The sequence below is a fragment of the Rhopalosiphum padi genome, chromosome 1 (genome assembly GCF_020882245.1).
Source record: "Rhopalosiphum padi isolate XX-2018 chromosome 1, ASM2088224v1, whole genome shotgun sequence".
Taxonomy (NCBI): domain Eukaryota; kingdom Metazoa; phylum Arthropoda; class Insecta; order Hemiptera; family Aphididae; genus Rhopalosiphum; species Rhopalosiphum padi.
This window is the reverse complement of record NC_083597.1, coordinates 74878162-74893314: the sequence shown is the minus strand read 5'-3', so window position 1 is coordinate 74893314 and position 15153 is coordinate 74878162. Positions and strand designations below refer to the sequence as shown.

Below are 15153 nucleotides of genomic sequence, written 5' to 3'. Positions count from 1 at the left end.
GTATCACCGTTTCTCATTTAATATGAGTTCGACAGCATTATTAGTCCGATAGTGTCTACTATATAGAGAGTGTAAAGGACTATAATATATAGTTTTATTTAATTAATTTATAATAATTATAATTTGTATCGAAACAATATTTATTAATTTTTACAGTAAAATATACATTTTTAATATCATTTTATTAATAAATAAATAAATAAATGTCATTTTATGCATTTTTTTTATATATATTTTTAGATCATCAAATTTCGGGCCCTAATGATAACATTGCCTAATAAACTACGGAAATGATGACAATTCCTAGGTGGTGATAACATTGCCTTCCGCTTTTAGGAATTGTCAACATTTACTAGGAATTGTCGTCATTTCCTAAATTGTCAACAATTCCGGTAACATATATACAATATAGGTACACTATTATATAATATTATATTATATTCATGTGTGTAACTTATTATTGTAAAATGTATTATGAATAATAATTATGATCATAAAAATTTAACAAAATATAATATAATTTCTCTATAAATATTAATATTTCTTCTATTATAGTTATTTTTCTACATAGGAAATAACCAATGTTAAATAAAGAAAATAGTTCCAAGTAAATAATGTATTATTTATTGTTAAGTATTGTATTTTTTATTAATAATTATAATCTAAATAGTTATATAAATACATTTATAACTTTCTCCTTGACTGAAGGTCTGAGAATAAAATTATCATTTCTTCGAAATCTGTTTTACTGGTTAATAATAATTATCCAATAAATGTATTGAAATATAAATAAAAACATTTTTTTTTTTGTTATTAGATACGCCATAATATTTCGATATAAAATTTCCGCCCCCCTAATAAGCTAAAAAATTTGCCGCCCCGGGCAACAAGGTACACTTGCCCCCCCTCAAATACGGCCCTGATTATATCTATGTATAAATGATATTATAACGAAATTATTAATAATTGAATTATATAGATTTTGGTTAACTTATATAAGTAGGTAATCTATGTACCGTGACCTATAGTATTATAGTCGATTAGATTATTTTCATTACCGTATCATATTAATGCTAAAAATACCAATTAAAATAAGGTATACATAGGGTGATACACTAAGTATATTCATTTCCATTTTAGATTCTGAACGAGTGATGAATGTATTAATTTAACAATGTTTTTTTTTTATTTGTAAGCTCATACACTGTATACTGCACACTGCAGTGGTCTTCAAACTATGAGCCGCATAAGATTAGGTCGTAATAGCCGATAAGTCTATTGTTTAAAATTTAAAAAATTCATATTTATATATATTTTATTTAATATTATAATATATTATGTATGCTATAGGTTTGACACAAAAAAATTATTTCATATGACATTGGATAAAATAATTTTCAAGTAAACCGTAGGTACTATATTTTATATTTGTAGAAGATAAGTTTGGTATTTAAAGCTATAGCGTTGTCAAGCATTAAAATAATGCAAATGTTCACCAGACCTTAATCGATAAAAGATCCAGTTATTTATCTATAAATTTTATAAATTATTTTTTTAATGTGGAGATGAAATATTTTATGTAAAAACAGTCATGCATATATCTCATTAATTTTTGTTTGTATTATTAAGTGTACTTTTTTTTTGTATCATTACATATACCTAATAAATATTAAATATTACTTATTAAGCAATAGACATTAGGCATTTTGAACTATTTTGTCTAATATCTAAAGCTGACATGGGTCGCAAAATAAATGCATGGTAATAGAAAATTGGGTCGCGAGTCAAAAAGATTGAAGACCACTGCCGTATAGTATACAGTATACACGATAAGTAGTTGAAAAACATTTTTTTATCTTTACATACAAAAACAAAATTATACCTATTCGACACCTATACTGTATCTATAACAGCACGGAACCTATCGGCTCACTTTTTTCCTTTAATTAATTTAGTTATGAATTTATTCGAATTCTTATACAATATACTCAGTGACAGCGCTAGGGGGGGGGCACTCCGTTCAAATGCCCGGGGCCTCATGTCTACTTATTTTATGATTATTATTAAGTATTTACCATCTATAGTTCCATAATCATCAAGGCCCCCACCAAAAATATTGCTCAGGGCCCCAAAATATGTAGTGCCGTCACTGAATATACTTAAAGTACCTATTTAAGGAGTAAGGACTTGTTTTAAAATTCTTGAGATTTATCTATTGCCACAATAGCAATACAATAAACTTCTATTATTTAAATTAACTCTTTATGAATATTGATTGATTAATATTAACCACGCCTCTATATCTTTCAAACAATTATCATAAACCTGATTTTTAGTTTACAAAGTTAATTAATTTCAACACTAGGTATTCGTTTGAGTTTTGAAATGATATACACCTATACATTTTCAGAAAAATGATTATCTAAATAATTTATTAGGTATTTAGATATTTCACCACGTATTAAACTTGTCGCACGCATAATATTCATCACAATTGCTTCATAAATAATGTTTTCACACCGTTTACTGATATCTTAAAATTAATTTTTTAGTCGGTATTTATTTACTAAATTTCGACATGACATTTTTGAAATGATGGGAAAATTTGAACAGTATATTATAAGGATTATATAGGCGTAAACCGTAAAAAGAAAATACATAGATTTTTCTGAAACTTGAAAGATTAAAAAATAAGTGTGATGAGTGATGACTATCTAAGTAGAATTACAGAGCATTGCTTAAGAATCACAACCCATAATTTTCAGTTAAATGTTTAATTATTTATATTATATAATAATTTATTGTAATATTATTATTTTTAGACAGTAGCAAAGGTATATGCAAAAACTAATTTATATTTTTTAATTAATTTGCCACGACGAATTGTATGGGTATAACCGTGGTAAATTGTTGTCGATGAATAATAGTCGTTTGGTGAATTATCACGCGGTGACTTTTCCACGATCCAATTTACTATTATATAGTTATTATTAACTTAAATTTTTCTATAATAGCAAAAAGGGATTCTCATTAGAAAATACAAAAGATTATATCAATATGCATTACCTATTAGATACTCTTTAAGTAGTACAAAAAATATCAAGAATAAAAAAATATGGCCTTTAATAGTATATTATTCAAAAATTCCAAAAAATCAAATTTTGAACAATTGTATTATCGAAGAAGAAAAATAAGGTGGGTATAATAAGCATGCTTGATAAATCAGTGTGTATTATATAGTATATACGTTCCCTTAAAAACTTTAAGGTAACTGGAAGCATTATAAATTGTTTGAAAAGTTTTTTGAACAATATAAATTTATATTTTAAAATCGTTTTACACTTGTGTAACATTTAGTTGCTCAATTCAAGGTGGAATTCGCCGAATTCGGATAGTTTTTTTCATTCATCATTAAACTTTATAGTAGATAAATAAAATATAAATATTAGTATTTTGTTGTTAGTAGATAACCTAGCCACATAGATACCACTATATAAACACAATATGGACTATGGTTCTCAACTGTGTACCTACTACCTAATTAATTTAATTTGAAATATATTTATGATATTTGTTGCTTGTTGATAACGCACTAGCTAGATCCTAGATGTATAAGGTGAAATATAATTATACATTTATACATATCCAATAATTTATCATTATGAATTCAAATTTAACATATAGGTAGGTACATTACAGTGACTTACTACGATTGACGAGGTATATCGGTATACGTATATACTCGACACGACTCTTCAGGAGCGGATCTAGACCAAGATAACAGGGGGGGGGGAATTTTTAAAGGGCACACATTAATTTTGATAAAGTATTTATTTAGGTACATACATATGTTACTTTCCATAGTCTCGTACAGAACGAAAAAATAAAAATATTTTTTTTAGTACCTAATAGCAATAAAAAAAATAGATCAGTATAATTTTGTTACCTACCCTTGAAGTATAATTACGTCAAAAACTAAAAACAGGGAATTCAAACTATTTTCTAACTTTTATTGTACAGTAGAGCGGTTATATACTCGTTTTTTTTATTTTGGTTTCATTCCATTGACGTGTTGTGTAAATAAATATAGGTATAATAGGCAAGTGGTATGTGCTACAAAAAGGCCGCGATTTAAAGTAAGCATAGGTAATATAAAATCACGTAAAAATGCAGACAATGTAGTACACAGGTAGTCACATCTTTGGCGCAACTGAGGTGGTTTTAGAATATTTAGAAATCGTTTTTAATTTGTTTCTAGGAAGTTAAAAGTTTATTTAATGCTTTAGAGTTTAGAGGCAGTAATGCAGTATACGTACATTTTTCTATGTCTATCTTTAAATTTATAGAAATAAAAAAGGAACTTAAGATTAAGAACAAAAGTATAACTTGAATAAGTTTATCTCATAATAAAATCTGTAAACAATAAATGTAATGATTAACTAGTATATGATTTAATTTATGTTCTTTTACTACTATTTTAGGATCTGTTTCTAATTTATTGACACTGATACATTGATGGCTGAAATGACTGTTGCAAAAAATGCATTTAAAACAGTGTATCATGATCAAGTATTAGGTGATCCACAAGCAAATAGCAAGTATCATAAATGAGGCAACTTTTCCAAAATTTTACCAACTTTTGGTATTGCATTCATAAGCGGAAATTTGGTGAAATGTCTGGGGGGGGGGTCTAAGCAATATATGCTCATTACACCTATATAATGCTAAGAACTGTACTTTAAACTTCTGGGGGGATTAGTCCCCTCAAGCCCCCCCCCACCCGATTTCCGCCTATGGTTGCATTTACTTTGCTAATAAGTAGTGCTACTTCTAAAAGGTCGTTTTCTGTGACGAGGCAAATCAAAACATGGTTAAGATCGACTGTCTAACCTGTTACAAGAACGGTTTTCAAATTTATTCATTATTATCATAATATAGGTTAACAAATGTATACAATTTTGAGTCGAGTATCCCATTTTTATAATTGGCTGACATTTCTCAAGATAATGTCACATGCATAAAAAAACCACATTATTGTAAATCTAATGTTTATCTCTTAGTTCAAAATTTAAAATGTGTTGTGATACCTCCTGTGGGATAATTTAAATTCATAGTTTTGTTAGGGGGTCTGTAACTCTCTCAGAATTTTAACCCTAGTTGCGCTTATGAGTCACATTCAAGACCGAATTGTCTAATTTTGGCTCCAGATCTTAATTTGTACATGACTAGACTTAGATTCTGAGCAGAATTACTAGTTTTTTGTTTTTATTTGCGGTGTTAAACATATTTTGGAGCAATAAAAATGATTCAATTCTCAATTTAAGAGAGTGTGGTTTAATATTAAATTGAATTTATTTTGATACTTTATGAGGAGGAAATGAGCATTTTTACGCATATGTGTTTAGAAAATTCAATTTCGTTTCAGTATATATTTTATTAGTATCATTTGATAAGAATTAACTAATATATCACGTGACAGCAAATTTTTTTAATTGAATAGGATTTCTTGATAAAAACTTTATTTTTATTTATTTATAATATTTGTCTATTTTTAATTTCATATTACTTTAATAAAAATAAATATATACTTTGTCTAGCGATAGAATGCATAGATTCTGCGCAACCCCCCCGCGTTACTCTGCTATCAAAACTGGTTTGCCTATGGCTGGGTCACTAGGGAATACGTAGAAAAACTGATTTTGGTCGGTGTGTGTCGCGTTCTCTTGCTACAAAGAGTTTAGTATTGTACAATACTTGATTAAAATATCAAATTTGTGGTTAAATATTTATATTATGTGTACCTATGTTTAATTTCCAAGGCCTACAAAAAACTAACAAAGTTTAAAGCAATATACTAGGATATTAAAGGTATAAAAGAATTGATAAGAATATAGTAATGTATTACCTCTACCAACTAAGAAGTTGGAGAAATTTATTATACATTTCAGACCGGTTTGAGAATTTACATCAGAAATAACACTAAAAATATGAAAATAAAAATCTAAAAATTGAATATTATCACCATTATTTAAGTCAATACATAATCAAGTCAATAATAACAAACTTATTTTATCTTAAACAATTTCTAAAATAATCTTTTTTAAGACCAAAAAAAAAAATAAATAAAAATAATAAAGACGGTGCATTAAAAATGTATGCAATTTTTGTACAGGTTTACATATAAACCCAATGAATAAATAGTAATTATTATGTACAGAGTAAAAATTATTACTAGTGGTATCTAATCAAATGCAAAACTGTTTTAAATATTGAAACTGAGATGCTATTTAAAATGCTTGTGTGTAGACTTATCAGGTAATAAATTGTGCGCAACCAAAACTTCTATTGGTGTTTATATAGCGCAAATGGATTTGTTCACTTGTCGACCAATTAAAATAGAAAACAAAATTTAAAAAAATCTCCTAGTTATATTGTTCTGGTAAGACATAAGAAATGTCGTCCCATGGATGACGGTAGAGCCCTTGTTTTAATCTCTTCTGATCCATAAAATGTCCTAAAATAAAGAAAATATTGAATATTAATTTAAAAATGTTTTTATCTTCTTAAGAGAATGTTAGCGCAATGTGTTTTTTTTTCTGGCCTATGTGTAACACAAACAAAACCCTTTAGTACAAAATCATTTTTTTTTAATTTACGTTTATCAAATCTAAGGGTAAAATTACCAATAATAAAAATTATAGAGAATAATACTTTTGAAGGTATTACATATTGATATTATCTTAATACAATAAAATATTCATGTAAATATATAACTTTTTAATATAAAGTTAAAAAATAACAATGTAGAAAATTGATAAATTAATGTATTTATCTGTGATGTGGGTGTTTAAGAGAGAAAACAAATACTGCGCTGACATTCTTTTAAAATATCTTTTATATTATGATATATTACTAACCAATAAATCCAATACTTCTTCCAAGTACAAATAAACTGTTAATTGAGCCCATATCAATATACTCTTGGGCTTCTTCACGTGTAAAACTTCCACTATGTCTCAATAAGTCACAGAATGATACAGCAATACATCCATCAACATTCAATATAAGATTGGGTTTTTTAGATGTAGTGATTTTTTCTACTTCAAGAGCATAGTTCAATAATGGAGTGGCTGGAAAGTTTTCCAAAACAAATTCTTTTATGATCTTTACTCTCATGTCTGGATTATTGATCTTAAAAAAAAATTATCCATGATTAATATAACATTTATATTTATTAGGAAAATTAATGACTTACCGATTTTACACGATGACCAATACCCATAATGAGTGATCCCTTTTTACGCATTTGGTTCACAAACTCCATTGGAATCAAACCAGAGTCATATGCTTCAGTAAATTGTTTAGCAGCTCCATCCAAAGCACCACCAAATCTGTCTCCAATAGTCAATAATCCAGAAACCAGAGATGAAACTAGATCTTTACCAGCTCTTGCACAGACAATAGTATTGTGAGCACCAGATACAGCTGGTCCGTGATCAGCAGTTACCATAAGACACATTTCAAAGAATTTGCACACATATGGCGGCAAAGAACGTTGGAACCACAAAAGTGATATAACTCCTCCAATACCCATATCTGCCTTAAGAACATCACTAATTGGCATACCAGCATACAATAACTCTTGTCCACGTTCATCACAAATACTAGTCATAAATGAAGCTGGTTTACGAATAAGGCCAAGTTCACGTGCCCAAGAGTAGTCCATGGGAACAGTTGGTGGTGGTAATTCAGCTTGAGGAATGATAACGCCTTCTTTCACTAATTTCTTATAAACATCATGAATAATATCACCCAAAAAGTCAAACGAAGTTGGTACAAATGCACCAGCCTCACGGAGGCTGGCATTTTTGGTAGTAGCTGTTTCTTGATCAGAGTTGGCACATGAACCAGCATGACCAAATTGAACCTCAGATGTAAACATACCTGATAAAAATAAATATTGTTTTTAAACATATTTTTATTTATACCTGAATTGTGTGGTGCTTGACGTGCAACAGGGAGATGAAGAAAAACTATAGATTTTTGTTTAACAAACACTGACAAATTATAGACTGGTATAAAATAACATAGATAGTTTTCAAAGAACTAATGAAAACTTATGGCACATGTATAAGTTAAGTGTACGACTTTTAGCCATTAAATGGTAGGAATGGACAGGTTATATCTAGTGAGTAGAAGACCCATTTATAAAGTTATAAAAAATTAAATGGTAGACCTTGGTAAAGATGGTACGATTTAGTAGAAAAAGATTAAGAAGAAAATCAATGCAATGCTGAAAATAGAAACAGTGTTTAATAGAGAGAAGAAAAGATCATAATAGATTGGCATGGGTTGTAAACAGATTGTTTTAATCCTATGAAGAAGTGTTTAAGCTTACTGGCACAAGTTCCAATACACCAGGCCACAAGTGGTTTTGTGATTTTCTTTTGAGTCAAGGCTTCGCAAACCTCATATTCTTCAACTCCTCCAACTTCACCCAACAGTACAATCATTTTAATTTCTGGGTCTGCTTGATATCGCATGATGTGATCCATAAATGTAGTGCCTGGATAACGGTCACCACCAATAGCTACACCTTCGTATACACCATCAGTTGTTCTTGAGATTATGTTATTTAACTCATTAGACATACCACCAGACCGAGAGACATATGCAACACTATAAATACAATTTAAATATAATTATTAATTTAGTCTAGATAATTTAAAATTTTTAAGTTGTAAAGAATTGCCTTAAAAGTTGAAATATTACCTTCCTGCTCTATATAATTTGGAATGTAAAATATTGTCCATCATACCACCAGTGTTACCAATCTTAAAACCACCCGGTTTTAATCCACCAACAGTGGCAGGTCCGATAACTGTAACTTTCTTTTCATTGGCCAATAATATTAATTTTCTTGTCATATTTTCAGGAATACCTTCAGCAATAATAGCAATAGTTCTGATCTAAATAATTTGCATTAATATTAATTATTAATTAATGTTAACTATAAAGATACTAAAACCATTGTGTTATATGTGTTTCAATCTTACTTGAGGATAATTAAGAGTTTCAATTGTACTGTCATAAGCAGATCTTAAAGATGCAAAGTTTACTAAGACATCGGCATTTTGATGCTTCAACATGGCATCTTCCATTCTTTTGTAAACTATAATTAAAAATAAATGTTTGATTAGATATATCAAATACATACAAAGATATCACTTACCAGGAATTAAGACTTCTTTATGTCCCCAGTAAAATTTCAATTTATGATCACCGGTGAATGGATATACAAGACATGCAACAGACGGTTCATGTCTTCGGCAAACAAAATCAAAATCAAGCATACTCTGGAAAATAAAATAAGTTCATCGTATTTTAATTAAATAAGACTTCTTTTAAACAAAGACTAGCATTAAAAGATGAACAAATATAAAATATGAAAATTATTATTTACCTGGACAGCTCTAGTTTGCATTCCCCAAACAATAGCCCTAGTATTGCTTCCAAATAATGGCTTAACAGAAGGGGCTGTCAAAGTTAACTTAGGTCGTACAGATGATGTTACTATTGGACTTGTTGCACCACCTTTAGATCCATCAACAACTTCTTGTTTTGCATTCACAGAATTTGAGTCCTAAACATTTTATTTTTTAATACCAATAAATAACTTAATTATAGGCAAGTGTATTACCTGTCCACCAGGTAAGAGGAAATTGGCAGTAACAGATTCTTGTTCAGTTTCTTTTGGTATTGGTTTTTTACCCAGAGCATACCCAACAATAGCTGTCATGTGGGTTTCTGGGCCAAATACATAAATGGGAATACGTAAAGTTTTTCCTACTTCTCTTATAATTCTCAGACCTTCTTGATAGTTGGGACCAGCACGACGAACGTATATTGTGATATTGTGATCTAAAATTTTAGTCTGGTATTCTGTCAAAGCTGTGACGATACCTTTGAATGTTGCTGCTACATTGGTGAAATTGGCAATACCACCTCCAGTAATTAAAACTTTGCCATCGGGATGTTTTTCTTGAGTCATCAAACCCAAAATTGTTTTTGCATACTCATAAGTTTGTTGTTCTGATGGAGCACCACTGTATTCTCCATAATTGGCCAATTCGCTAGCACCACCATAATCACAAATGGTATCAGCATAAATAACAGAGGCACCACCACCAGCAACCATTGTCCAGATACGTCCTTTTTTATTTAAGATTGTTAACTAAATAAAACAAAAAACAATTTGAAATTATTAGAAACATCTTTATAAGTTAAAATGATTATAAACAAAAATACTAAATTGCATTGTTGTTTTTATAATTTACTTTAAGAGAAGCTCCACTTTTAGCATCTAAATCTGCAATGTAGGCTTCTTCTGGGAAGGCATCTCGTCCAAATGGTGGTGGGTATTCAATTTCACCCCAAGATGAACGACAAATAAAATCAGCAGTAGAATCAACTTTTGCAGCCAAATCCAAAATGTATATAGCACTATCTGTTACTACCAATGGATTGATTTCCAAATATGTGAAGTAAAGGTTGACATACATTTTGTATAAAGCAACTATAAATGTTGCAATAGTTCTAAAATATATGATACATTTATCAATTTTATAAATGTATTAGATGAAATTTTAAAATATATTTACTTTTGTTTGGCTGGGCTGACTTTGGTCAATAGCTTTTCTAAGATTTGTTCCTCAGTTACATTTTGTCCAATTGGTACTTCAAGTTTTAATGCTTTAGCATCAACATCTCCAATGTCTACACCACCTTCATGATGGAAGAGAATTGTATCAGCGTGGCGATGAGAGTAAATACATACATATGCTTCTTCTTCCTACACATAACAATTCTTTAGAAATATTAATTTATTTTAAGTAAATAAGCATATATTATACATACATCTTTGTGAGGAATGAACGGTTCAATGATGAAATTTTTCAGTTTTCCATTGGCACGACCAATTTGTTGGTCTTTACCCAACCGCTCTAGAATCCACTGTTTAGCTTCAGAATAGTTAGTTTTTACTTTAATCAAGCCTAATTTACCACGACGTTTTATTAACTGATCAGGTTTTGCAACTAAGCTCTAAAAATAATAAAATGTTCATTAACTATTATTAATATTAATTAAAAATAAAATATTTATTATTAATACTTCAGTTTTAAGCCATGGGTTATCCAGTACGAGGTCTTCCCATTTAGTGTTTTCATTAACCGAAGCAAACCGGCATTTCACAGCAGATGTTAATGGGGCTAAATTTCTGTTTATGATATCTTTTCCGGTTGCTTCACTTATTGCTTTGGCTGACATTATGAATTAACTGAAATATAAAATATAGATAATAAGTAAATTACATAAATAATCATAATAATATTATAAAATGTTTACAAATGTAGTTATTAATTAATAAAGTTTTTGATTTTATTCATTAACTATTAATTTTTTTTTAAATAATATAGATAGATATATCATAAACCCCAAAATTTTGTTTTTATTTTCATGTGCAATATACAATTTACATTGCTTAATAGTATATAAATATATGGGTAAAGATTAAACATAAGATATAATATGATAATAAATATTGCAGATGAAGAAGATTTATTGATAACACTTCTTTCTAAAATATACTTTATTCTATTTTTTTTAATTTTATAACAGATCACAATACCACTTTTGTTTTAAATCAAGTCTCTTGGAGAATTATCCAATAATGTAGCAGAGGCCAATTTTTTGATTGATAAATAATTTAAATTAAAAAATATTAAAACATTAAATCTAAGTACAACATTTAAACAAAAATAGTCTGATTAATGTATAAGTGAGTATTGAGCAATTTATTCTATCAATCTCTATAATATTAAAAAAATATGGGCATTCATAAAAAATATAGATAACACAGGGGTCATTAAAGGTCAACTTCATTTATAAGTAAACTTGAACGACCTTAAATATTATATATTATTCGTAAAAATATCAGACATATAATATATATATAAGAAGCAAAGCATATGGAGAATAACTTAAATAAAAATAGTTTTTATTATTATTAAAATGTACAATTATTCTGTTAATCAAGAGAGAATATCAAAATTTTTTATTCATCATTGATTCTTTATATTTATTTTATACATTAAATTTATACCTACAATTACATAATGATTTGTAGTTGAAACAAGGATAAATCATGTATGACGTGTAGGTTTGGTTATATATATTGCCACAAATTAATGAACATAATATATTAGATTATTACTAAATATATCAATTTAATTGTATACTTAATTGGTTAATTAACAACTCGTTAAAAATAATACGAATGGAACGTGCTTTAAAAATAAATATTAAAACAATATTTATATAGTTTCCACAATTTTATATTATTCATTGCTACATTTTATAATACTGTTTCAAATGAGTGAATATAAAATGTATTTATTAACACAATAATGTATGTATTGTAATATAAATTAATATAATATAATATTTCATTTAATTAAATTATTGATAAAGTAATTGATTGACACAAATTATGTGATCCTCACTCTAATATTGGGTGTAATTTTAATATTAGAAAAAATAAAATAATACATTTCTATAGATACAGATAATTTGGTTTACATTAATAGCTTGGTATCTGTAATAATATTTAATTACATTTATTATTCATTTAAAAATATATTCTCTTATTATAAATGTAATTTATAAAAATGCCTAAAAATTAATTTCCTATATTTTTTTATTTAATGAATATTATTAGAACTACTTTTAGTAACAATTTCATAATTTAAAATTTCTATTTTTAGAAATACCAAAAACGTGGCTAAAACCAGTTTTTTTTAAATTATTAATTTGGTTATTATATTATACTTTCTCATAATTTACTTATGAATTGAAAAACATCAAAATATGAGAATATTTACTGCATCAATTTTTAAAACTAATGATTCGTACAAAAATACATAATACAGGTTTATAAAAAAGTATATTATAATAAATTATGAAAAATTGAAGCCATATGATCAATGCTATTAATTTTAAGAAAATATTATCAATAGAAAATTATAATCAAAACGTAAACATTGTAGATACCTAATTGTTATTCTACTGTTATACTTAATATAATCAAATATCAATTACTACTTTTAGTTATAGTTCTTAAAAGTAGACATGACTCAGTCATGTACTCATGTTCACTAATCTTAAAAGCACACAAGTTTTTTTGGATTCTTAGTATTAATTTTATATTTTCAATTATTACTTCAATACGTATTCATTTTTTAAACATACTAACTTAAAATTACTGAAAAAAATTTTAACATTGTTTTAATTAAACAAAATAAGTGTGATCAAATTAAAATAATATAATAACTAAATAAGAAAAATATTTTTATAAAAAGCAAATTACCGTCAGTACAGTGTTTAGGTTGATATATGGGCCGATGCCGATCAGCGGAGATCGTTATAATTTATTAACTGTGTTATTAATAAAACACAGTATTAAGTTAGTATTTAATAATATTGATTCACGACGTTGCAGTATACCATGAGGCGGACAGTGAACACCGTCGATGGCGCGAACACGACTGACATGATCGGAGAAAGTTATTAAGCTCGCCCTTTCTTACGTGACCAAGGTCGTAACAATATCCAAAGCAATATTATAACCTATTGACTTAGACCGGTATAGATAATAATGATTAAGACTGAGAAGCCTGTTTTGTTGGGTCAATTGATCATAAAAAAGCTGTCGATAGCAAATCTTCGGGTAAAAAAAATAAAACATTTATATTCAACTCGGAATGATCTTAAAATTTTTATTTTAGAAAATAATAATTAAAGTTGCGTTATTTGTGTACATAAATAACTCTTATAATAGAAAAAATAATTCTAATAACAATAAAACGTGACTCAGTATTAATAATTGTAAAAATGTATATACTATATACTTAAATTTACTTAAGATTTAATATAAGCGAATATTTTTTTAATTATATTTATTAATATAGTTTTAATGTATGAGCAAGTTTCTAACTTCTATAAGACTATTAATAAGATATACTTATTTACTTTATACGAACTAGGTGTCGCAGCTAGCACTTACTTAATTAGTTTTAATAGTAATATGATTATTTTATCACACATAAGCATTAAGCAGTATATACTGTGTACGATAATAAAAACGAACGTGAGAATGCAAGATCAAAATAACAGCATTTTAATATCTGTTGAAATAAAAATCAATGTTTTTAATGATAGGTACCTACTACCTATAATAGAATTCATACCTATTTGAAAAAATTGAAAATGTTAAGAATAGTTGAAAAACACTCGTGATTCAAACTGAGATAACTAGAATATTAAAATCTGCGAATAAGTTTTAATTAATGTATACAATATAGGTATGTTTTTACTTTTTAATAGAAACTGAACTAAGAAAATAAATTGAATATAGTATATGAAAGAATAATTACTAGTATATAGTAATGTTTATCTAAGTTACATACTTATAAATCATTTAAAATTGTATTAACACAAAACTAGTCTAAAATTGTTTGATTTTTAATATTTTTTTTTTTAAAGTGTAATTATTACATAAAATTTTTGTCAAATAACTGATGTTATTGTATTTTAGCATTTAGCACATAATATTTTTATTGTATAAACAATTTTACAGATAATATGTTTATTAACGAAAAATAAATATTTTGTATTTGTGATATTAGACGTGTTGCGTGTTTATTTAGGTAATAGGTACAAAGGCCAACTACCACTAAGACTAAGTTGCTTGCAATTAATAGCTGAAGGTCGTCTTCATAATTCAAAATTAGACTAGAATTAATATAATACTATAAAGTAGTATATCGAAGAGTACAAATAGGACGTAGGTATATTCTTTCGTATTATCAAACCAAATTTTAAATCTGAAATAAAACTAGTCATGTCATAATATGTAGTATTACAAGTTTTTCCACAAGTAAGAATCTGGTTAGACTTAACTTATAAATAAGCAGGAAACTAATAACATGCTTGTACTAGATACTTTTCTTTCGACCTTGTTGAAAGACAAGGTCATATTTTTCATAAGTTGTAAAAATACGAAATTTTTAAATATTGTCTTGGAAGAAACGTAAA

The 15153-nt window shown here is 27.4% G+C and overlaps 1 protein-coding gene across 1 annotated transcript; it reads right to left on the bottom strand.

The window, feature by feature from the left end:
* Positions 1-5894: 5894 nt before the first annotated feature.
* On the bottom strand, positions 5895-13617 carry LOC132918143 (ATP-citrate synthase). The gene is made up of 14 exons (XM_060979258.1): positions 13427-13617; positions 11173-11338; positions 10918-11103; positions 10662-10852; positions 10338-10596; positions 9701-10234; positions 9464-9643; positions 9233-9356; positions 9057-9172; positions 8773-8969; positions 8399-8679; positions 7256-7944; positions 6918-7191; positions 5895-6514 (listed from the first exon to the last, which is right to left on the bottom strand). The coding sequence occupies exons 2-14, from the start codon at positions 11326-11328 to the stop codon at positions 6423-6425; spliced, it is 3279 nt and encodes a 1092-aa protein (XP_060835241.1). The 5' UTR covers positions 11329-11338; positions 13427-13617; the 3' UTR covers positions 5895-6422.
* Positions 13618-15153: the final 1536 nt, after the last annotated feature.

What these genes read in the sequence shown, in the direction of transcription:
- LOC132918143 (XM_060979258.1), bottom strand. Translation starts at nt 11,328, where the DNA reads ATGTCAGCCAAAGCAATAAGTGAAGCAACCGGAAAAGATATCATAAAC. An exon ending in CGTTCATTCCTCACAAAGAT is followed by an intron (nt 10,853 to 10,917) that starts GTATGTATAATA and finishes TGTTATGTGTAG; the next exon opens with GAAGAAGAAGCATATGTATG. An exon ending in TAAAGAAGTCTTAATTCCTG is followed by an intron (nt 9,173 to 9,232) that starts GTAAGTGATATC and finishes TTTTAATTATAG; the next exon opens with TTTACAAAAGAATGGAAGAT.